The sequence below is a fragment of the Dermacentor silvarum genome, chromosome 7 (assembly GCF_013339745.2).
Source record: "Dermacentor silvarum isolate Dsil-2018 chromosome 7, BIME_Dsil_1.4, whole genome shotgun sequence".
NCBI lineage: Eukaryota > Metazoa > Arthropoda > Arachnida > Ixodida > Ixodidae > Dermacentor > Dermacentor silvarum.
The window spans coordinates 72,561,560-72,586,884 of NC_051160.1; the positions used below are offsets into that span (position 1 = coordinate 72,561,560).

General features: G+C 43.2%; 3 protein-coding genes across 8 annotated transcripts in view; 2 read left to right on the forward strand and 1 right to left on the reverse strand.

Annotated features, from left to right (window-relative positions):
• LOC119458213 (KIF-binding protein-like) lies at positions 1 to 2,271 on the reverse strand. The gene is given in 3 exon segments (XM_037720044.2): positions 1 to 629; positions 631 to 720; positions 722 to 2,271. Coding segments are annotated over 3 exon segments (1,773 nt in total). The 5' UTR covers positions 2,174 to 2,271; the 3' UTR covers positions 1 to 398.
• LOC119458214 (cytoplasmic dynein 2 light intermediate chain 1) lies at positions 2,244 to 22,832 on the forward strand. Of its 3 annotated transcripts, XM_037720046.2 has the most exons (13): positions 2,244 to 2,390; positions 2,691 to 2,743; positions 3,047 to 3,099; positions 3,998 to 4,102; positions 6,195 to 6,283; positions 8,113 to 8,299; positions 9,976 to 10,044; positions 10,608 to 10,771; positions 11,862 to 11,932; positions 14,291 to 14,327; positions 17,010 to 17,058; positions 19,106 to 19,195; positions 20,186 to 22,832. In XM_037720046.2, the coding sequence occupies exons 1-13, from the start codon at positions 2,383 to 2,385 to the stop codon at positions 20,252 to 20,254; spliced, it is 1,044 nt and encodes a 347-aa protein (XP_037575974.1). In that variant the 5' UTR covers positions 2,244 to 2,382; the 3' UTR covers positions 20,255 to 22,832. The 3 variants fall into 3 exon arrangements, with proteins under 3 accessions (XP_037575974.1, XP_049526805.1, XP_049526806.1); XM_049670848.1 differs by lacking the exon at positions 3,047 to 3,099 and having other exon boundaries at positions 2,262 to 2,390; XM_049670849.1 differs by lacking the exon at positions 2,691 to 2,743 and having other exon boundaries at positions 2,264 to 2,390.
• Positions 22,833 to 23,558: 726 nt separating this feature from the next.
• The window catches only part of LOC119458212 (dihydroxyacetone phosphate acyltransferase-like), a 38,122-nt gene continuing 36,355 nt past the window's right edge, over positions 23,559 to 25,325 (forward strand). For 2 of the 4 annotated variants that reach the window (XR_007467893.1, XM_037720043.2), the window contains exons 1-2: positions 23,559 to 23,722; positions 25,054 to 25,308. Coding sequence is in view for 3 of the 4 variants with exons in the window: in XM_037720043.2 (XP_037575971.1) it covers positions 25,114 to 25,308 (195 nt within the window). In the remaining variant the exon portion in view is untranslated. Of the gene's footprint in view, positions 23,723 to 23,806; positions 23,934 to 25,053; positions 25,309 to 25,325 lie in introns of those variants that run through there. The other 2 variants (XM_049670851.1, XM_049670850.1) reach the window with 2 other exon arrangements.

Here is a 25,325-nt window from a genome sequence, read left to right on the forward strand (position 1 = left end):
TCAAAGAGTGGAGGATTTATTACACACAGAGAAACAATGAAAACCACACAGCAGTATCAACAAATAGGGTGCTAAACATATGCTCTAATATAGAGCAGAATTTCAAGTGTACATTGTGTTCATCATGAGCGAGCAAAAAGATATTCTCACACGGTTTCCGTGGCAACATCACTGCACACTTTGTTGCCACAGCTTTTGGCAAGGCTGCAGCATTGCAGTAAAGCAACGAAAGGTCATAATCAACAGTGACTCCACGGTGATGCGATACAAGATGTGATGCTAGAGTATTCATATATTTGAGAATGACACTGGCCTCTAGTAGGAAGTCCTATTGAATGCAAACATTATGCAAGCGAACAAGAGGAAGCACACTTATATGGTCCAAAAAATAAATTAGATCAGTAAAGGGTCGTGCTCATCATCTGCTGTAGCTTCCCTGGAATGAGCTTCAAGAGTTCAGCCATGATCTGAAGCTCGTCCTTCATCAGGTGTTCATGTTCCGGAACCCTCTTGCAGTAGTCATTAACAAACTCGTAGTGTTCCTTTGTTTTCTCAAAATTTTCAAACTGCTCTCGGGGCTCCTGTGCTATTATGCTAGAGTAAAGCCTCCCAATGTAGAAGTGTGCGACCTAGAACAGGACGCGCAAGGTCCTCTGGGAGCTTCTCCGGATACTTGCCATTGGGATCCTTCACTGTATCGAGGAAGGATAAGTAGTGTCGGAATGGCTTTGTCGATGATGGAGTTGACCTTCTTGACGGCTGGCGACTGCGGATTGACGGCTGAAGGCAGCACGGCGAGCTTCAGGCTCATCATTTCGCTGTAGACTTCGCCGAGCTCGAACATGATCTGGCGGCAGACTCCGAGGTAGTACCGCGGGTTGACTTCTTTCAGAACCTCTTCGTGCATGTCGATGCGCCTCTTGTGCATCTTGCACTTCCTGTCGGGCGCCGGCTCGAAAGCGGCGAGCTCCCTGTACAGCTTGCTCATCTCCTGGACGATCTCGATGTAATCGGTCGCGTGGTCCTTGAGCGTGTAGTACTGCTTCGCATCTTCGAGCCACTTCTGCGACTTGAGAAAGACGGGCCGTGCCCCTTCGAAATCCGTGACTAGCTTGTCGGTGATGCTCTCTTCAATCTGGCTCACCTCCGGCGACTTGATCAGAACGTGAGGCTTGTTGTCCGCGCCCAAACCATTCTGTCTGCCGCTCGTCGTCTTCGAATCTGTCAGCTGCTCCCTCGACGCAATCAAGAGGAAGAGGCCGTACTTAGCCCAACAGCGAGCCACATCTGCGAACCTGTGCCTCAGTTTGTCCTCTTTTTCTGCTTTCTCCTCGGGTGTCAAAGTCTCGGCGTCCAACTTTTTCTCGTACACGTTGAGGATGTGCTTTGAACAGGCTAGGAGATGTCTTCCCGCTCCGAAGTCTCCCCTGGCAATGAAAAACTGGGACAGCGTGGCGGCGTTGATGGACCAATCGATGCTGTCGAAATTCTCCAGGGTCAGTTCCTTCTTCAGAGTGCTGTGACAGTACATTGCGGCCTTGGCATTCTCGCCCAAGTTTTCGTAGACCTGCGCCAAGTAGTACAGAGTGTGGGCGTTCGCTAGCTCGAAGTTTGGATTACAGCTTCCAGCAGATTGTGTCGCCTCGGCTCGATCCGCCGCATCGTCGGGAACAAAGAGGTCTGTCAGGTTGGCGGTCCTCGCTATCTCCTCGGGCGAAGCGCTCACCTTAGCGTATATGGCCTCGGCTTTCTTCAAGTACTCCAACGCTTTGGGCGCGTCTCCTCGCCTGACGTGAACGATGCCGAGCTGATTGAGCGCGGCCACCACAACCAATCGGCTTTCGGGATCCGCGTACCGCTCTTCGCCGACAATCCTGAGACATTCTTCCAGGTATTCTTGGCCGAGCGAAACTTCTTCGGTGTCGGTGGCGATGACCCCGAGTTCGTACTTCGCGACGGCTCGGATGAAGTCCTTGCGCGGTGAGTCGTACTCGACGCGGCCTAGGTCTTCGAGGAGCTCCTTGAGGATGCGTCTCGCTTCGTACTTCGACTTGTAAGGTTCCGTCGCAGGGTCAGAGCCACTGTCGACGTCGATTAACTTTCGGACGCGCTCGTACTGCGACCGATATTCGGCGAGCTTCGCCGTCCACGCCGCGGCATCGGAGATCGCCATGACGGTTTTGGATTTCAGCCAGCTACGGGCTACGGCACGTGAAGCGGCCAGCGGCTTGTTGTCTTGTTTGTCGCCATGGCAACCGCGGAAGCCGCGGCGTGGTGGTTTCGCGTGTCTTGCTTGTCAAGTTTTGCGCGTCTTGCGGACGAACGCATTTCACCTCTCTCCTGAACGCTCTAGAAGCCACTCCGTTAACCGAGGCGCTTGACATGCCGACGTAAGTCGGCATTACATCCTCGCGCTGTTGCGTAACCGCGGATGATTTATTTTTAGCTGACGGAGAAGGCTAGCGTGCGGCCGGGCGGCCGCTCCATTGCCTTTATAAGTCGCGGTCCGGAGAAACACCTGACCCCGCTTCGCCGACTCTGTCTTCTTTACCGTGTGCTGATGTTTTCGTAATCTGAGTTGATACTCCTGCCGTGTACATCGTTACACGAATATCAACTCGGCTGTTTATTTGCTCACGTGCGATCGGGTTAATGAAGTTCGTTTATTGATACACGAAAACTGTTTTCAGGGAAACGATTTGGGATGCTGCAGTGCGACTCAGTAAAGAGGCCGAGAAGAATGGTAACTGTTATTTGCTTCCTCCTTGAGATACTGTTGGTATACCTCAACTTACGTTAATTGCTAGAACTTCTGTTTTTAACAATCACTTTTTTTTTTTTTTCGTCCTAATAAGCACATGTGGCGCGCACACGTAAAATACAAACTGCCAAGATGCATTTTGCGCCGTACTCTTCCTATTACGTACACTAGATGGATCGAGATTTAGTTACAGAAGGTAGATAGGTATACCTATCTAATGCACCTCTTCTAGGAAGTGGGGAATTAAAAGATGAAATTCAATTGCGCGTTTCCAATATTGTGCAGGTACCTCAAAGAATTTTGAGACTACACTTCTTGTTGTTGGCAATAAGCAGAGTGTAAGTATTTTTTTTTTTTTTTACACTTATGTAGTTACTGACATAATTGCTAGGTTTCATGTGCACATTACTTGCATGCAAAATGCATTGCTTTTTTTCTTTTACATAGGTCCAATTACACAAGCTATATAGCATTGAGAAAGAGTTATGAAAGCTAGAGCAACACAAAATGCATATTGGTAAACGTCACAGAATATCACGTAACATACGATTAAGCAATTCAGTACTGCAATAAAACCTATTGATATAGCTGTGGCAAAATATTTATCCATGTCAAAGAAATGAAACAAGCAAACATTGCGCACAATGTTGAAGTTACACACAATGTAATGAAAAGCACTATGTGCTCAACATGCGTACAGATTGTCTCAGGTTGACATCTGCAGTGGGGCAAAAGAAATGGTATAAGAGCTGTTCTCTCAAGCAGAAATTGCACATTCCTTATGACGTGTATTCATATGCATATTAATTGGGCATAACATACACTCTAATGTTACATCCTTTGGGGCATACCTTGTCCCTCAATCAACAAGATGTTTGTTATTAATGTTGTGTACACTTTGTTTATTTAACACTGAATTTTCTACTTTTCTGTTAAGACAGCTATGTCACACTGATACGTGTCTGCCCTTTGGGACCTGAACATACTGGGTGCACAGCGTTAAAGAAAGTGTATGAAACAATAGATGATTATTGTTGGGGGACAACAAAGGGTGCAATTCTTTCTTACAGTGTCTGCATATTGCAGCCAGTAGTGTTATCATTGCCATTTTTTACAATACTGCATTTACTTAGCATTTGGTGACAGAAATACTTGCCTCCTGCTTCTTAATGCACGACTGTTTCACTGTCTCTTATCCATATGTCCTTACTTTTCTCTTCGTGTGATCTGATCCAGGGGAAGACAACACTTCTACATCGTTTCCTGGACAAGACAGACACGCCCAAGCCATCGCTAGCTCTCGAGTACATGTTTGGACGACGGTCACATGGTGCTGGTGTGGTATGGTTTCCACGTGACGTGCATAATTATGGTAGCCCAATACATTGAGAAAACATGCACAGCCTTGCCTAATCAACACTATGTGATATGACGCAAGTAAAATAGGGAACAGGTGTTGCATGGTATGCCTGTACATTGTATTTACATATCTATGAATATAGACCGGTATGCAGGTTATTGTATACTCCGTTTCATATATAGCAGGCAATGCTATGAACGCTAGAGAGCTTTCATTGCTCACATTCGCAACCAAAAAATAAAAAGTGTGTCACGTATTAAAGAATGTGTAATTTGACATAAAATTGAAGTCTGATACCTTTATGTTGCAAAATATGGTATGTTTATTACATAAAAGCTGCAGCACATCTGAACCTATTTTCCACCAAGCAAGCGCAGTGACACGTTTCTGCTTGGTGGTGACAGGTTTCTGTTATGTTGCTTGTGCTCATGGACGCAACATAGTTAATCGCATACTGGAAGCAGAAGTGTGCACAAGTAATATTCTATTTGAAGTAACCTAGGTTCAGAGGTTGTAGTTGTAATATATGAAGTAGCTGTTTCGTAGAAAGCGTCGCAGATCAAAAACAGCCGTGCTGCGACACACGTCGAATGAGACATCTGTGATCTTAGTACTTGCACAGCTTCTGCAGCACTGCCTGCAAAATATACAAAGGAGTAAAATGCATGTATCCCCAACATTTCTTGTTAGTTAGTTCTGTTGGGCACGAAAAAAAAAAAAAAGCCCATTTTCTGCAATCCACAGAACATCCTGAGTAGTAACAGTAATTGCCCAAATGTTTGCCTGCTCAATGTGATTTAGTACTCTCACTTGTCTTCTGCAAACCTTCTTGCCACTGTATGTGACATCACAGAGATGGGTGCCTATCATTGCCTATTTCTACAGATATGTCATGAAGTGGTTCTGAGTTGTCCTAAGCTTCTTACTGCAATTAAAAAAAAACTGCAGGTTGTCGTATCCACATGGTATTAAGGCAGTGGTATGGCTCTACGCCACTAGGGGGCACCACCACCTTATTAGTCGTGGGATTTCTTTGTTTATGTCCCTCGTGTCATCTTGCTTATCGTACCATCACACAATAAGCCATCGTGCATATTGGTGCTTCATAATAAGCAGGAAAAGGAGCGGGATATTCAAGGTTTGAAGTTGAAGGGAAGCATCAGCAGTCTCTTGAAATACATTGTTTATGAACTGCTGCTTGTACGGGAATAACATTTGACCGAGGCTTTCGTGAGAGCACTGAATGTTTGACATCTAGGCCTCTTTATATACAACGTTCAAGAAGAGTTGCAGGATGCGCTGAAGGTTTTAAGCATTAGCTCATGTCGTGTGTGGCATGGGCAGACAACAGGGTGGCCTTTAAAGGGGCCTTGAGACACTTTTCCACGTAATCATAGAATCGCCTCATAATTAAAGCACGTCCCTCACGAATCGCCTCCCACAAAAATGTTTTGTATCCTTCAATTATAGGTGGAGTTAGACATACAGTTATTGCATCAATAAGCTGGAATTCTCTCTCTTTTCATCTCCACTGGTGCGCTGGAAGCTACACAGGGGGGGGGGGGGGGGGGTGGCAAGGGGGCAAGGCTCTGCCCAAGAGTTCAGTGTCTCACCGGCGAAATCAGCCAGTAGCTGTTGGTGGGCTTCACTGCTTGCGATGATGACATTGCGATAGCGAGAACCAGCAATTTTTCACTGTTCTTGACACGAGATTGTAAATTTCGTACTGCATACAGTACAATAAAATTTGGGTCACATGTTCACAGGAGCCTCTTCTACAGATTGGCAATGTTGTCTTACTATCTTTAAAAAGTGTTTCAGGGCCCCTTTAAGAGGTGGCACCCACCAAAGCATTAAAAAAAAAAAAAAAGACAGAACAGGGTTAGGGAAGAGGGGCTTGCTGCACGCTCAATGCTGTCAGCCGCATGTACTGGGGGGGGGGTATGCCTCTGGATCTGCCAGTGGAAGACACTTTGCATTTTTTGTTTATAAGTGAACGATGTGTGCCTTTTCACTGATGAATGGTGAGCATCTTGCATGGGCACTTACTAGATGTGGATGCTTTAATTCCAGCTCAAAGACATCTGCCACATATGGGAGCTGGCTGGAGGTGCGTTTGCCACAGACCTGTTGGAAATCCCAATTACCATGGAAACGCTTCAGTGAGTATTGAGGCATGCCTGTGTAGAGTGTCAAGTGTATCTTAAGAGCATATACTCAGCAGTTGTTGGCAGGTGTTTGTTCGAAAGGCACTCTTAGCAACCTATGTTATGGTGTGCTTGCAGTCTTGTCATTTAGAGGATAGTGCTTTCATGTTTGCTTGCATGTTATGACAGGCCTGTTCATAGTTAACCCAACTGCATACAACCTTCTTTTTCTTTAATTCAAGGCGGGCTGCCTTAAGGCATAGATAGCACTAAATAAAAAGCTAATAAATGATGCTTCAGGCAGAAATTTCAGTAATGCTTTGTTATGGGTGTCTTGTTGAACCCCTGTGCTGAAGTTGGCATGCTGGTCACTGCAACAGTTGTTCTTCATGTCTAGTATGGTCAACTCACAATAGTTCAAACTCCTAGAGAGCACAGATTTTTGTCTCAATCACCTTACATTTAATAGTGCTATGTGTGGTACAAAACAGGGTTATCTACATGATGGTGGATAATTCTTGTGTTATTATGTGGGTAACAGAGGTTAGAGGAACTGACAACCGCCCAGAACGTGTCATGAGATTTTGATGAAAATGAAAAGAACACAATTTATCAGGACAGAATGGAGTGCGCTGTTCAAAGTTTAAGTACAGATTATAATTGTGAATTGCCACAGAAAGTCATGAAAAACTGTATGCCACGCCACTTTGCGTTTAAACATTGGTACTAGAGCTGGCCACATGACTGCAGATTAGTGTGTGTAAGTTGGCTGTTATTAAGTGCATCATATCTATTGTATAAAATCGCATATAGGGCATTTGCGCTTTATTGGATGTGTATTATGATCTAAAAAATAAGTTTATGCTAACAAGCGGTGCTGCCTATGCGGCAACGAGTGGAACTGCAGAACCATGGTGAGCCGTGACATCTGTCATTGCATGGCGGCGTGCACATGAGTGCTTCTGTACGCGTGCCAGTCAGTGAGTCAGTGAGTGAGCACCTTGAATTCCGTGGTCTCTCTGTTAGATACAAAATGCCATCGCGTGAACATCAAGCTTGATAAACAAGTAGTTTATTGATTGGAAAATGTTTGGATTGATTGGCTGCACTTGGATCTGCTTCCCACCAATGCCAGGATGGTGGACTCGCTATTGCGATCGCCTATCACTGTTTCCAGCACGCCTCCAGCATACAACTTGATGAACAGGTTCGCAACTCCAGATAAAAAAATTAGAATAAAAAAAATGTTTCACGACGTTTTCCGCGTTACCACTACATTATCATTGGATGCTATGACTAGTAAGCTATTCGTTGCATTAAAACAAATGAGTGCCATAAAAATGTGTTGTTGGTACCTTTAAACATTAACTGCTCTGTCACGCAGGTGCGTGTAGAATGGGTGGTAAAGATAAGGCAATGTTTTTTTCAAAGCCAGCATGGAATTTGTCAGGGCAAAAGCAACTCAGTTCTTGAATAGGTTTAGTGTATGTTTTTATTTGCAAATGCATGTCAAGCGTTGTGCTGTATATCATTGGGGGTATATCAAAGACCCTGTCAAGCCATCGTAATTTGGCTTTTGTCTGTGCTCCCAACATCTAAGATGTTCAATAAAGATTGATTTGATTTGAAAAAAAAAAAAAGTTTGCTCAAGTGCACTTTCAGGTCAGTTCTGGAAGCACCTGTTTCCAGGCATTTTTTGTTGGGGCTTATTTATTGGCATGACAATTGGGACAATAGCGCTCTCTTGAAGCCCTTAGCAGCTTCACTGCACTAATTACCACGCATGAACATGCTCAGATATGAGTGACTGTCGTACTGTTGCTTGTTATTTATCAAAATCACAGGTCATTGTCAGTCGTCGTGGTGTTAGACTTGTCTGCTCCTGAGGTCCTATGCATCCTGTTCGAGACGTTACTCAAGGCGCTGCAGTCCCGAATTGACCGAGTTCTTGACACCGCTCTGAAGAATGATGCGGGCATAAATGAAGCAATTCACGAAGCCACCTTGTCTCGGCTACCAGATGAGCACCCCGTAAGCCGGTTGTGCCTTCATTTTTACTTCGCTTAATGTTTTATGGAGCCTTAGTTTTCAGCACTTCTGCTCGTAAACACACAAGTTAATATGTTGATTCATTTGATTGTTTTGAGTACTCGCACCAGCTCTGTAAACACAGGGCTAAACAGACTGAAGCGGTAGAAAGAAAGGTTTTTAAATAGACACAAATTGGCACTTAGGCACCTCATAACAAAAAAAAAAAAAGCAATAATCTAGCCAAGCATTATGGTGCTATATCTTCAAATACCCATACATGCACTTTCTTTTATTCTTAGATGGGGCCATTTTTTATTTGGACACACTGAGTGTCTATTTTAAGCATTAGCCGAACTTTTTTTTAATTGCCTGTTGCATTATAGCGCAAATCTACTCATTGATCTGGATTACTCAAAGAGGCAGGCATTACTTACACAAGGAATCTAAATACATAATTGACTAATTAACAGAATTTCAGAAATAAACTTTTTCACTAATTACTTTAGTGCACATATTAGCAATTTACGATTTGAAACCAGTAATTTCAAAAGGCATGTCCACTTGGGATGAATTTAAAAACTAGTAGCTGTGTTGAGATAAGTGCCATCAAATTTGCAGTAAAAATGTACTGTTGTCGCACTTATTTTGTTAACGAAATGCCTTTTTATGCATTGAAGCTCAAAAATAGCTGGGACACCAATTAATTTCGTTGCACGTTTTTGCGAACACATACCTTGAAACTGTTGTCCATTCTCAGGATTTATTCTGAGTGGATATGACTTACAACCTCACTAGCTACAATTAGTTAATTGCAATATGTGCAATTTAATGGTGAAGTAAATGGCTCAAAAATTAATTAGCAAAATTGTTGTAATTAGTACATCATGCATTTCAATTTCTCATGAAAACAATGTCCGCCTTTTAGAGTAATACAGCTCAAAAAGCAGGATTGTGATGAGTGTCACGGGTGATTTTTAAGAATTCGGTAAACTTTAAAAGGAAGAACACCCTATATTGTGCACCCCTATAGACTGTTGCAAGTTTTATTACCTGCCATGCTGCGTGTGACACTTTTCTCCATTACTCACTGTGCCTATTTGAAAGAGTAGTCGTGCGTGTCTGACAATGGCTGACAACGAAAAGAAGCCATGCACAACATGGCCTCAGATATACATGCAAAAGTGCCAATCTTGGAGGCCATGCTGCAAGTAACTTCTCTTCGTTGTTTACTGCTCGGAAGTACACACAGGGAATCACTCCAGTAGATGCAGAAAGCAGCATTAAGAAGCCATGTCAATACAATGACAGACCGCAATCTATTGCCTCGCAATTCACTTTTGCTTAGCTGAGCTGTGCAACTTAAGCCTATTCTGCTTCATTCCCACACGTGTATTTAGTCGCTTTGTTCTCTCCAAAGCTATTACATATCTTTTCATGTGAAAGGCTAAATGCCGCATCACTGTGCTTTACAAGCGAAAGTTGTTTGGGGATCTCTGTCGAGGCATTTGTATTTCTCTGTATGTGCAGGGAATTTCAGATAAGGAAATGCTTTTGTTGAAGCAGTACTTAATTTACTGGCAGTTAGTGCATTAGGCTTATCGTTAAGACTGTGCTGTGCTGTTCTCTCCCGAGATCAAATCCGAATTTCTCAAGTGACACAATGTCGTGGTTTTCAGGACAAGAAGGCAATGACACCATTCCCTGTACCACTACTGATTCTCGGCTCCAAGTACGACATCTTTCAGGTCTCTGTTGCATGTATTTTGGTTCCTCAGAACACATTGGACCCCTTCTCTATGAGGTGTAGTCAAACTTGTGCTTCTGCTATTATCGGTCTTCTTCTTCTTCTTATGCAATGTCTTTACTGTGAACAATAAAATAGAATGCAAAGTTGGCTTGCAAAAAGTGCTCTAAATAGAATACTTGTCCCTATTCTCTAAAAAGTGCAAAATAAAAAAGTGATGAGTTTAGCTTTACAAGGGGTGGGAGTTGTAAAAACTGGCATTACGCAGAGTGGAGTGTTTATAAGCAGCAACATAAAGTACTCTCAAAATATTAACAATGGAAAAATTGTTCTCAGCTCTCAGTTTTAACACACACGGGATAAATTTACTGTTATGGGCTTGTGTTATAGTGTCTTTTCGTGTATGTAAATTTTCTGTGGTGCAATTAGCAAAAATAAATTTGTTTGCTCTCTTTAATTTCCAGTGTTAGCGTATGCGTTGTCATGTAGTACCTGAAATGTTTTCCTTTGGCTCAATCTGATGTGTCACAGCACTGTGTGCACTGTTCATTATCATTGCCCCAGAACTATGAGCCCGAGAAGAGGAAAGTGACCTGCCGCTACCTCCGGCACGTAGCTCACGCCAACGGGGCATCCCTTCTATTCACGAGCTCCAAGAACGAGTCCCTCATCTCAAGGCTTAAGACGAGCCTGGCGTACCTGGCCTTTGGTTCCGGCTCGGGCCCTACGTGAGCACTCGCACTTTCACATCGTCTGTTGCACGTAGAGTGTCATGTAACCGAGGGAAGGAAAAGATTTGGGGTAACATGGCGGATATTTGTTGAGGGCCGAGAACCAGCCAGTCCTTGCAAGGTTACAAGCTAAGCCAATCATTTCAGAGCTCATGTGCTCGTGCCTAGCTCCCCATTGATGACAGCGGCCAGCATTGTGATGGTGGTGATAATGCACACTGCTCTGCTTGTGTATCCACATACAACATAAGGTTACTATCCACCCTGAATTTCACCAGGCTGTCCCTGATTTTATTGAGGAATCTAAAGTCCCAACGTGGCCTTGTTAGGACAGCCATTTGTCCCCAATTTCTGTGTCCAGACGGGTTTGGAGTGAGAGTGTGTTATGAACCAGTTCCTATTGAACAGGGTGCGACACACGCAGCTCCGCAAAGATCCTGAAACTTGACAATGCGCACTCGCACTATTTTGTTATGTCTTGTTTAGTGGGCGATAGAACACCGGACTATTGTCAAACATGGTTTAACAGTATTTAGCAAGCACCTGGGGCACTAGAAAGAGTGTGAATACATGGTGATAGGAATGTAGTGTTGTGTAGACTGGAGAGCCAGAGGGCCAGACGCAACTTGATATTTCGTCTGCTCGAAGTTCACAGAAGAGGAGGAGGGTTGCAGAGAAGGATGAAGCGGAGAATTCAAAAGGAGCGTTGAACCAGCCCATAACATTGCGTGGCACGGTTGGCGCCATCTCTCGATTCTTTTTGTTGCGCACGCTACTGGGCTCGTCACATCACATTTGTAAATTTGTGATGTACCAACAAAGGCACCACTACAGCGAAGAAGAGAGGGCATACACAAAGTGCATACCATTCATGCTATCCGTCATTTAGGTTTAGCGCTTACTTTACTTACTATAAGTGGTGTACTAACAATTAAGCTGGTCGCTATCACCAACATTGACCCTTGATGCCATTGCACCCTACTTTACTGCATTGGTTCTGAAGGCAAATCCTGCGGGTTGATCTGGAGGAAATCTTTTTCTCTGCTTTATTTCTCATTAGTTTTCAACCATTTGCCACTCTTTTCAGTAAGGCATCACACACGGATTATAACAAGCCCTTGCACATTACGTTTGGGGAAGATTCCTTTGAGAAGATCGGTAAGTCTAAATTTTAAGTGCATTGCATTGGTAGAAGTGAACAGCTTTCAGTGTGGCTCTAGGTAAATTTACAGCTTTCTTAAAATAAATGACTTGTCAGAACTGCAGAACATCAAATGATGATTTGATGAGTGAAGAAAGGTGTCTCCCACTGCCATGACTCATACACGCACGCACACACAGGAATGTATGTAAAACTGCAGTGCCCATCACGGTGCTGTGCACTCTATACTAGCATGCCACTTTGGTTGAACAATTTATTTTCTTTGAGTGGTTTCTAAATCTGAAATAACTTGGCACTGTTTGTGTAATGTGGTTCAGAGTTCTTTTGACACGCTTAATGCAATGATGCTTGCAGATACAGTCAAATGTCATTATAAAGAAGTCGGATCCAACATGAAAATACCTTTGTTACATTTGACATGCTTTTTACAGTGTAAGCTGTTATGGGCTCATTTTAACAGCCATTTCGGTTCACGATGGTGTCTGCCGCCGGTGGTGTCCGGTGACTGTAGCAGCTATTGCCGGGAATTAGAAAAAAAGTACTCACTTTCCGCTGCGATCGAACCGGGTCCGCTGCATGGGAGTCAGCTACTCTACCACTGAGCCACACCAGCACTTGCTCGCATACAGCGAAGAAGTGCCCTATAAATGCACCCTAGCGCCAAGGAAACACGCGATGAGACGTTTGCGCCGCGTACCGTCGATATGTGCACACTGTGCATTGCATTTGCATATTATTACACCAGATAGAACCAAGGAGGTAACCTCTTTGGATAGAACGCCCTGTAGCAGATGCACAGGTAGCGGTACAAGGTAGAAGGTTTGAGGAAGGAAAAGAAGTTTAATGATGTGTATCCAAAAATTATAGCAAAAATATATATTCTGTACCTGATTAAATCAATCTTGCTAGGTGACTATGTCCCCGCCGTGTTTCAAAGGGGATGCCAGTAAATAATAATCATAATCATCATTAGCTGGCTAGGTGACTGTCACCGCTTTCTTTTAAAGGGGATGCCAATAATTCGACGATCATTATCATCTTCATTAGCATCGTAGCGTGCCTGTTGTCATGCGATGTGATAAGCACACCGCGTAGTGTTGTTACGTGCACATTTTATATTTCAGATGAATATTAATACACCAGGTGGCACACCATGTAGCAGTTGCATAGGTAGTTGTACAAGGTAGATAGGGAAGGCTTGAGGAATAAAAAGAAGATTAAGGAGATGTATACAAAAATGCAAGAATAAGAAACGTGTATAGCATACCTGATGATAGAAAGCAAGCTAGGTGACCGTCACCGTCCCGTTTTATAGGGAATGCCATTAGGTCATTATCATCATTTAGCATCACATCGTGCCATTTGTCACGTTATGTGACATGCGAGCCGTGTAGCGACGATACGTGTGAATGTTGCATTGCAGTTGCGCTATATTTCACGAAGTGTCCTGACATCTAGCAGTTGCATGTAGAGTTGCATGCTGCATGTACCTGGACTTGGTTAACTCAAGTAGGCTAAGGGACTATTTGTCACCACCCCGTTTCGAAGGGGATGCCAATAAACCATCATCATAATCATCATCAGCAGCATTGCATTATGCCACGGGTCAAGGGATGTGACATGTGCGCCATGTTGTCTGGATGCCTGTTTACTCTTTGGTACACCTTACGGCTGTTCCTCGCAAGGTATACGACCTTCTGCTGAAGAAGCGAATCGTAGAGCTATGCACACGGCTGCAACCAGGCAACGTCGGGCTCAGCCCGACTGTGCAGAGCCCGACATATTGCAGTGCAAGTCGCAGCTCGCCGTCGACACCGGGCGGACAGTTCAAATTGTTCTCGTGAAGACGACTCGAAGAGACTTCGCCGCGAAGACCCTGTAGTGCTTGGCACTACAGGGTCTTCAGAGAGCAAACGGGGATAGCTGGCATTCTAGTTGACATTTAGAGGAAAAAACGGCGCTGGGCAGGCCATGTAATGTGTAGGATGGATAACCGGTGGGCTATTAGAGTTACAGAATGGATACCAAGAGAAGGGAAGCGCAGTCGAGTACGGCAAAAATCAGGTGGGGTGATGAGGTTGTAAAATTTGCAGGCGCATGTTGGAATCGGCTAGCGCAAGACAGGGGTAATTGGAGATCGCAGGGAGAGGCCTTCGTCCTGCAGTGGACATAAATATAGGCTGATGATGATGATTTGTTACAGGCTAATATTGTAGAGAAACATTTCATATTTATTTTGTTATATCCGATAATTCGTTACATCCGTGTTCGTTACATCTAGGCTCATCTGGGCCATATTTTTAATGGTCCTCATTTGTTCATAACAACACTCTGATGCTTTCCTTTGTCTTTAGATGGTTCCACGCCAGCCAGTTCAACTCAGGTTTCAAAGTGAGTACGTGTTCAGTAGCTGTAAGGTTGCATTTTTTACAGCATAAGCTGCTATGGGCTCATTCCAATAGCCATTTCGGTTGGCGATGGTGCCCGCCGCTGGTGTCCGGTGTCCGTAGCAGCTATTGCCAGGAATGAGAAAAAAAAAAAAAACTGCCCAGTTCCTGCCAGGATCGAACCTGGGCCCGCTGCGTGGGGGTTCACTACTCTACCTCTGAGTTATTAATTTATACAAAATTAATAACTGCTAGAAGCAAAATAAATGCATATGTTTTATTTATTTAGTCAATGACTATTGCATGATTGGGATGTTGGGGAATTTTTCACTGTCAGATGATAACTGCCTCGGTTAAAGCACCAGTCACAGTGCGCCTATCGTCGACCACTGTAATAGTAATTATACCTGAATGTATTGCACTTAGTGCGCTTTCAGCAGTTCTTATACTAAAGAATAGTGTGACTAGTGGTATTCACAGGCATGCACCACTTTTGCATTCTCCTGCAACGCTACAATAGGGAAGGTTACACAGCTCACTGGAATACACATTCAAGTTAGCCTCCCCCAGGCGATAGCTACGTGCCTTGTAACTGACTCTGCATCACATCAAGGCTACTTTGAGTGGAATATGAAGCTTTCCCGTAGAAGTTTTGTGATCAAAAAAAAAAAAAAAAAAAACTTATTATGGGACTCTAGTTTTAGTCAGCTCTGGGATGTGGAAGTAATTGCAATGTTGCTTTTTGATGTCATCACCGTTGTTGAAGCAATGACTGTTGCCATGCACTATGAGCAAGCTCCCAAAGGTCTCATGATATGTGTATCTATTATTTATTTATTTTCAAATAGTGCAAGCTTTATATAGTATGGGCTCATGCAGCAGAGGACGTGTGATAACGTGGATTTCTAGGTACAATATTACAAAGGAAAAAAGAAAACTAGTAAATTAGAACAAAATGACAATCAAATTACAGTGGTGCATTCTTGGGGAAAAGTGTACAGTGAGTTCTGTATTGCTGTATTAACATTCCAGTAATGGCTGGAGAGTAGCAAAACTGAATGAGAAAGAGTACACTGGAATAAACTAAAGGTGAAATGAAGTGAAAGAAAAATAAAATGTACACAAAAAATTGTGTATTGCCACACGCGCATAAAGAGATATTTTATATTATTTATTTAATAAATACTGCAGACATGTGGTCCAAGCAGGGAGGGCCACATATGGTACGTACAATGAAAATCAGATTGACTAACAAACAGAACCATGAAAGTACAAGATTAAGAAGTGGATTCAATTATACAATTCCATTCGGATACAGTTCGAGGAAAAAAAGAACACTTATATGTGTTTGTTCTTGCGAAGTAAGGGGTTAATGCATCATGTCTGCGGTGGCGTGTAGTTCTGGTCGATAACTGCAATGAATGTTCAGATGGGTCAAGGGATAAATTATTGGTGTGAAGTAGTTTAAGGAATTCAAGTCTCTGTTTCTTTTGTCTAAGTTCGAGTGGTTCAATGTTGTTAATTTCCATAAGTTCGGGGGCGACTCACATCTGGAAAATTTTTAAAATATAAATCTGACCCCTTTTCTCTGAATTCTCTCAAGACTATTGATATTAGTTTTTGTGTACAGATCCCAAACTATGCAAGCATATTCCAGCTTAGGTCTAATTAGGGAGATGTAGCATAGCATTTTAACATTAGGTGGGGCTTTCTTAAGTTTGTGTCTCAACAGGCATAGTTTTCTGAAGACTGAAGTGCAAGTGTTAGTTATGTGATCATTCCATGATAGTGTTTTGTTAAGGGTCACTCCTAGGTATTTATAGCTAGTGACTTCATGAAGAGGTGATGGACCTAACTAATATGCATAAAGCAGGGGTGATTTCTTATGTGTCATTCGCAGTAGTACGCTTTTATCTGTGTTTAGTGTCATTCCCCAGCACCTGCACCATGCAAGAATATTATTTAAACTACAACATAAACTAGTTTGATCATGGAGAGAAACAATATCTTTAAAGAGCACACAATCATCGGTAAATAATCAAATCTGTACACCACCTTCAACCGTGTTAACAATATCATTAATATATAGAACAAAAAGAAGAGGACCGAGCACACTGCCCTGGGGAATATATTCTACACGGGTTTATCAACATACCATCGTAAGCTTAATCCTCTACTGACTGAAAAACCATTTCCAGCTTTGATAGAAACGTATCTCTCCCCAGTATATCCCCAGAAACAGTAGCGCACCCAGGATCTCTGCCAGGGGGGGGGGGGGGTTGACAGTTTGCCAATACCACCTAAACAGCACTAATTTCGATTTCTTCACGGGAAATTGTCAAAAAAATGCGCTTTTTGCGAGTGTGCAGACGATTGCGTGTCTTACATCTTAGTTGCAGCACTCAAATGCGTAAGGAAAGAAAAGGGGTTAAACATAAGGGGGGGTTAAGTCGGCCTCAGGGGGGGGGGGGGGTTACAACCCCCGAATCCCCCCCCCCCGTCGGTGCGCCACTGCCCAGAAATATGGTACAGAAATTTGTTCCAGCATTATGCTAGAGCTGTGAAAGATGGTGTCATCTTTGCGAAAATCACACAGTATTCCTCATTTACCTCTTGGAATATGTATTTATAGTGCATGCAGAAATGTGCTTTGCTCTAAAAGATCCTCCGTCACGTCATTTTGCAGCTGCTATGCTGTAGTGAAGAAGGCGTTTACAGAGATCTTCCCACAAGTGGTAAGTATGAGCGGATACATCATCTCATCTAGCGTAAAAAGTGATTGAAAGTTCGTTTTCTTATTATTCTTGTCATTAATAGTGACACTGCTCACAGTAATACTCATGCCAGTATTCATGCCTCCAGGACTCGGCGAATGATAGCTGCTTAGGTGGAAAGGTCTGGCTTCCTGGGTGACGCAGCATGTTCCACTACGTAACTTCTCATGTTTTAGGACTACTGTGGCCACCAGGATGAAATTTATGGTATTTTGCTCTAATTTTGTGCTTAATTGCGCACACATGGCAATCCCGAAATATTGGAAAACTTCCTGAAAAGTTTCCAAGGACTGAATCGAATAAGGCAATATTTAATTAGTTATTCAAAAGTTTCTTATATTCACACATGCCTAGTAATTAGGCAGGTTATTGCATAATTAATGCCTACTACGCTTAATTTTGTTTTCAGTAAACAAATTCCTTCGTTCCTTCTTATCTGCATTGCAGATAACAAATCCATACCTAATGAACACATCGCAAATGTTTAACTTTGTTATAACCGCGTTTGGCTGTAGAGTTCTGCTCGGGATAAAGAAAATTGATAAATGAGTTCAGCCCCTCCATCCTTATAAGCCCCTTTTTGATCTGCATAATAACACTTATCAGGTGCACAAGGTACAAGCGTACATAGTGCCTTAACAGGTGTGGGGTCTCACACGTGCTCTTGGGACAAAGGAACGACAACACAGTAGTGCTAACAATCAAAAGGGCATTTATTGCACCTTTCATACACTAATACACGCTAGCCGAGTTACAATGCATAGAAAATTCACATGGGCGTGCGACAAATCAAGTAAGTCCGACTCACTGCGACCGGATAGCGAGCGAATATGTTCGCCCCATGCTATGACACCATCGCCTAGTCGTTCACGTGTACGGTCACGTGAACGGTGGTGCATTCGAACGATCACGTGTTCATCCATACCGGTGTCCTGCTCTTAGCCTCGCAAGACGGTCCCGCGAAGCGGGTTGGCGCACGCGCGAAGCGTTCGTGCGTGTTGGTCGCCGATTCCAAGCCAAATTGGAAACGCCTTTGACCTTTTTCTCTCAAGTCACACCGCCGTTCAGTGGCGTTAGCATCGCGACACTCGCGCCATCTCTCGCAATGCGCCACAACCACCACGACCGCCACCGGCATGTAGCCACGCGGTGAAGCTGGATTACGGGAGACGCGTGAGAGTCGCGCATCCCCACACAGGTTAAGGCCTCTTGGCATCTGCTCTGTGCCAAAGATGGCTATGCCGCAATAGAAAATCACAAATATAGACAGCATGACTTATTCCTCAACCTAAGTTGTTTGTGAATAGATGAACATGCACATCATCTAGGCGAAGCACCCTTGTGCCTTACCACCGGTGTGTCATTTGCACACGGAGGCTACCACACACCAACTGATAGTGTCGACAGAGCATTACACAGATATATCTATGTAGGAAAGTCAATAAAAGTGTCCAAGCTGTGTCTGTTATCATTCCTAACTACAATATAATTTGCATTTTAATTATGAGTTGTTGACACACAACTGAAGTCATTACCTGGACAAGTTGTTGTCACACGATGGTATGTGTCAATGGGAGGTGGTTCATGTTTACCAAATTGCTGATGCCACGGCTGTGTCACGTTAACATAGTTATTTTTTGAATTATGAAAACTTCACTACTCAGTAACGGGGCGCAGTTTTCTTTTTTTGCTTTTATTTTACACAAACCTATTAATTTAGCGCCGCTAAACTTTTGCCTTTAGTATTTCTCCAACACAAACATGCTCTGTTTCGAGTTCTTTCATTGCAAAGTCGGTTCATAAAGTGAAGTATATTTATGCCTTTAATAGCCAATGCCTCCAAATAACGCACTGGATGCTCTGTGTCATGCGGAACATTTATTTCATCAGCTAAGGATAAAAGTGCTAGCAATAGCTTTGTATGTGTTATGCATGAATTAAGACAATGCATGTACCCTGCTGTTGTCTAAGGTTCACTTCCTTCATTCTTTCTTTTTTTTTTTTACAGGAACAGAAAATGACCATTCCAGAAGACCCCAGCCGTGACCCAAAGTTCAAGGAAAAGGACATTGATGTCATGAAAGCACAGAAGGAAGCTGTAAGTTTATGTAGTGCTGCTCTTGAGTGTGCAGTTAACCTGTGGTTAAATTTAATAATCGATTGAAGCAACCGCTAACCAGTGATGTTGATTTATGGAATGCATAATTGCAGCAGTGCCAGAAAGGACACACGGTGCCTGTTAATGAACAAAGAATCCGGCAATTTAACTTTTGCTTTACTTTAGCATTCCTTGCTACTAAGTAGAACGTAGGCGTTCAGTACTGCAAGCAGTACTGAATGTACTGCTCGCAAAAAAAAAAGAAAGAAAGGAAAGAGAGAGAGAGACATGCTAAAATAGTGCCTTTGGAAATATTTCCGAAAATTCAATTCATTAGTGGGAACCAATTTGGCAGAGATGTTCACTGATTTATGACAAATATGTTCCACAGAGTTTTTGCCATACATTCACATGCAGGAAACTAATTTTACTAAGGGTTCTGTGGGAGAAGGCCAGAAGTGCGCCTTGCGTGTATGTCTCGTCATATTCTGTGGAATTACTGCCCCCGTCTTTCCTTGCGTCCAGTCTTGTCGCGCAGTTTGTATCAATGCATCCAAGCCAACTAGGCCATCTGTCAAAACTGTCACTGTAATAGTATTAAGAGTCATTGCTCACCTCCGAGGCAGTGGCAGCTCTTCTTGCAAAACACAAATTTATTTACATACGTCGAGCAACTGCTGTCATGTCGCTTTCTTCTTGTTTCCTTAATTGTTCATAGCACCGCTTCAGCATAGTGAATCAGCCAACATGCCTCAACATCAGCACAGTTATCTATAGTTTGTCCTAGTTCTCTTCTTTCCCTGTTCCTGTGTACACAAAACTGGCTATCTGTAGCTTTTGTGATGTTGGAGGACACAGTGCAGATCTGCTTTACATTTTTGAAAAAAAATAAAAAATTAATATTGGGTTCAACTATCTGTTTTGCTCATCCTTTATTTGATTCATTTCTTGGGCTCTCATGTGTGATTGTATTGCGTGTTGCCATTTCAGGAATTGGCCGAACTCCGTAAGAGGCGCCAGGAAGAAGAAAGAGCAAAGGAACTTCCTGACTTTGACTAGGCAGACTCTGTGGGTGACCTGGGGTCACATTTTGCAATCATCCGTGTCGTTTTTAATTAATTTCTTAACTGTGACGCCAAGAGACCCATCGCAGTGACTTGATCAGTGGCTATGGGGTTGTGCTGCCGATTCTCAGCTGTGGCATTTGCAGCTGTGGCATTTCAGCTGTGGCAAATTCAGTAACACTTGTTTACTGTGGTTTGTGTTAAAGAGCCCCCTGTTGGTCAAAGTAAATCTGGAGCTCCACACGCTATGGCGTTTCTCATAGTTCCTATGTTGCTTTCGATGTTTACCCCGTAGTTATCAACTTGACATTGCGTGCCCAATCTCAGTGATAACAGCGGTGTGATGGGGTCCAAGTCTACAACGAAGGGCAGAAGAAATGAAAAATACAGCCCCACAAATGCAGTGGACGAGTATTAGGAGAAGGGCAATCAAGTGTTGTATGTTCAGCGTGGTCTAGCAAGTCTATTGCCTGCAGGTTTTTTATTGGTTCTAGACAACAAAATCATTCATTCATTCATTCATTCATTCATTTATTCTTTTGTGAAGAAAGGCAGAGCGCCTGTCCTTGGAGCAACACACAAAGGCAGATGTTCAAACTTAGTGCATTGCTTTTTAATGCTGCTCTGTCCGTTGCCATTCCCTTTTTTTAAAACCTCTTCACAATTTATTTATCATTACACAGTGTTTGCGTTCTGACACGCTTATTTTGAAGAATGTGAAACTGCACTACCAAACATATAGAGACGAACATCTTTCCTTTCTCTTTTTGCTCACGCATGTATAAATTTATGCGTGGATGCTTTCTTTCTTTCTTTTTTTTTTCTCGGCAATCATTTACCTTTTGTCATGAAGAGTTGTGATCATAGGTTGCGGACTGACATCATTTCTTTTGTTGTCATTTAGAAGGGCAAAGAATGCGGCAAGTTGGTACGACATCTTGACAACTGAATGTGCAAAGTATTTCAAGGCACACATGCAGACAAAGGAGCGCACACATATACGATGAGCGCAGCAAGCCATATTATTCCTCGAACAAAATCCTTTATACCTTGTCACGCTTTTAGGGCTCATTTCGTTTGTCTGACCGTGTATTTTAGAGGTTGCCCAGCTGTATTTTTCCTTGGCTGCGGAATTGGCAGACCTGTCATGATGGCTCCATGGCAGTGGCGTCCTGCTGCCGAGCATGAGGGCAGTGGTGTGATTGCCGACCACCATGGCTGCTTTTCACTGGGGGCTGAATTCAGATATGCTCTGAGCCTTGGGTGCAGAGGGGGTAGCCAGGGGTGGCGGGAGAACAGCAGTCATAACCTCTTCGAAATTTCTGTGTACCAGAGATACCTGGCATGAAACGACGTCCCTCCTACCCCCTTAAAAAAAAAAAAAAAATCCTGCCTGCGTCACTGTTTGGGTGCGCATTAAAGAACGCCATGTGGACAAAATTAATCCAGACTTCACCACTATGGTATCTCTGACGGCCATTGCGTTGATTGAGGATGTTAAAATCAATAAATCAGTCAACCAATCAACCAAGACCTGGTGAGTTAATCGAAGTTCTTTAGTTTTTTTCGTGATTCATAGTGCATCATATAGCACCGACAAAGTGTACCAGTCCTCTGTCTTCTTTAATCTATTTAATTTGTATTTCAGAGATTCAAATAATGAGGGGGTGTGAGGAAGCATTGCCAGAATTTGAACAATCTTGAAATATGAGAAAAAAGATGAGGCCACTTAATTGGTGTCCTGTGTGTGGGCTGCAACTACTACAGTCAAGAGGCATTGCATAAATACATAACGAGTTCTTGAAATAAGTAGTTTCTCTTGGGACGACAATAGTCTGTGCGCAGCTGGGATCACTTCAAAAAATTTGATCACAATATAAGGGGAGAACCTTCATGGCTGAAGTGCCTGTTCTAAATTTTTTTATGTCTGCGAACCTTCAGAGAAATATCTGCCTTACATTTACTCAGATGTGATTCTTACACGTTTTGTCGCTTCTCTTCTTGTATGGTTAATGCACATTTGTGTTATTGAGACAAAATGAATGTGCTAGCTGTTGCCACTTGTACTGTGAGAAAAAATAATGTGAGACCATTAAGAGAATGCAAAGTCCAAAGGGTCTAGGAGAAGATGAGTTACATACATTAATTATGTTCATGTTTTATCATATTTCTTGTCAGTCATGGCCATCATACCTTATGTGCAGTTGTAGCATACATCTGTGATGACAGAAGCACAATATATTGTTTGAGTGTGCACAATTAGGCTCGCTGATAGCAGAACCTTGGAAATGTCGAGTGTAATCATTTGTAGAAGCATTTGCGCCTGAATATAACCAAAACTGGCATTTTTTATGCCTTTTTTATTGTTCTGGTGCAATGGAGTTCCTAAAAATGACACTGTTGAACAACAGTGGGACTTGACAGACAGTCCAAACAGGAGACAATATACTTTCGCTCTTTGTGTAGGTCGATACCGGCCATGCTTGCTTGGTTGCTTACTTCACCTATCTGACGAGCATTTTTCATCATTGTCATGGCTCACGTTTAATGCCGTTCTGAATGGAATAAAACTGCACAATTCTGTTGTTCACTTGGTGTACATTTTTAGCCGACTTTCAAGCGTTGCATGATCTGAAGAATAAAAACATTCGTACTAGCAGATGAGACAAAAGAGCTGCATGTGTGGACTCTGGAAGCTTTGTATTAAAAAAAAAGTTTTTGTAATTACTACTTCTTTTTTTCCGCTTTTCTTTTTCTATTTTTTACATTAGGGTCACTTGCAGGTGAGCGAGATGCACCCAATGTGCACGAAGGAAGTTGTGCGCAGCTGAGTTAATCATTAAGATTATTATACAGTTAAATTCTTGCTCTGTAATTGGAGTTGACACTTTTGTGCACATTGTATCGCAAACCTGGGGACACTGACGGCACATAAGAAAAGCATATAGGCATAGTATAGTTATAACCGGCTAAAACTGAAAAAAAAAAAAATCATTCACGCAGATTACTTGGTTTCAGGTTTCGGTCTTGCTTTTCAGTTTCGTTCCAAGCAATGTACGGTAAATATTTAGATGAACATTTTTAAAGTAATCACAAGGTCGAAAACTTGCAGATAGATACGATACTCTAATCTCAACGACGTCTTGGGCCGCGAGCACATGCACGGAAACGGGTCTCCATGGAAACGAAGCGAGCTGCTCGGCCAGGCTCGGCTATTGAGTGGCGTGATGGTCGCCGGCCAATCCGGTAGCAGCACAACACGCCGAAAAAACAAACAAATAAATGCAAAAGAGAAACAAGAACCGCGCCTGCTCTGGCTCTACCGGCTTCCCTGATACATCAGCACAGCGCTTTGGCAATGATCCTGGCGATCTGGGCGTACGCTCATTTGAGCGATAATCGAGTCGATTGAAGGAGAAAACCTGCACTTCTACAGCGCTATGTCGTCGACGCCGACGTAAAGGTAACTGGTTTCACTCGTTAGCAAACGCACATGCACCGGTGCATGCAGTTTTCCTTGATGCCTGCGGCGTTTTGAAGGCGTGTGGCTTTCCAGCGCGATAGTGTGGTACAGTGTGGTTTTTACAGAGGCCTTGGCATTATTTTATTCTAGCGACTGCGCACTTCAGTGATCGGCGTTCGGTAAAGTATTCTCGCTCGAGTTAAAGATTTTTGTGAATTGCCCGTGGGCTTGCATGCTTTTTCTGTGTTTACCGGCATATTGGCTGGAACATTAGCGCTTTATCCGGAGATCCCAGCAAGCATTTGTGTCAGTATTCCCCCGAGTTTCGGAACGGCCCCTTCTGGTACCAATTGTTTTCACGCTATATTCTTGGAGATGGTCATATGGGCCATACCTGTAGCACGAGCGCGCTCTAACCTCTGTCGCTCGGGCGCTCTGTTTACCGACTGATTGCAGTATTTGCGGAAAATTCTGCGCAGGCAGCGTAAATGTTTGGGAGTTTTACGAAGTCGGAACGTTAAAAGCGGAGGAGTGTTGTTTTGTTGGTTGAAATTTAAATTGTACCTGGTTTAACAGACGGCATATGTAGTTTCTGATTGTCGAGATTACTGACACCAATGTTACAAAAATGTCAAAAGAAATCGCAACAAACGCGCCAAGCAAGACTGTTGCAAACGGCGTGCATCCGCGTGTTTTCAAAATGACGTAAACGTAACACTTCCGTTGTAGCATGTTGCGTATACTATTCTGATCCTTCAGGCTTGTGTAACCAATGAAAATAATTATTTCAAGAAAATAATGCATTTGACTCCTCTCTTTTTCTCAGCGTGCTTTTCCTTAGGCTGTGTGTAAATGGGAACAGTGTATGCATGATGTACGTGTCGGTTCGTACGTCTTATGACGTAAGGATCTAGCTTATTTATGTTGTCTCGTCCAATACATCTCCTACCTCACATACTGCCTCCCTTACAGAGTGGATTAAATAAATCTGTCATCACAGGTTTGATAGGTTTCATTTCCTGGCTGAAGAATATTTCTAGTAGAAGTTGTGTTGAAATACTCACTTTTGTGCCCACTGATTGGCACTGTTAAAATAGGCTCAGATTTCGTTTATAAACCTGTAACATTGTTATGTTTCCTCTCAAATTTCGATGAAAGCCCTCGTTGTGACACATGCTTAGTTGACAGTGATCAGTAGCAAGAAAAGTTGTTTTGTAACACATGAACTGTATCCGACACCTTCTGTGCAAATTTGTTTTGGAGAAAGCACGTGCACATTGGCAGGCCCTGCCATTCTCTCTCACATTGCATTTTTCTAATCGCCTTTGCAGTAACCAGACGAAAGGAGCCTGGAACTGGAGTGAGGCAAGCACAATAACTTCTTTGTCACCATGAGCACCGGCTACATCACGCTGAATGGCGAGCGATTCGACGACATTCTCGCCGACCGACGCACGGCGGGAGACCTGTCGTGGTGCACGCGAGAATGGAGCTGCCCCAAATACCGCTTCTTTGGCAACCGGACGCCGCAGCAGATCAAGCAGGAGGTGCTGGGCAGTGCGCGTGTCCAGAGAGCAATCACCGAGGTAACAGTCTTGAACTG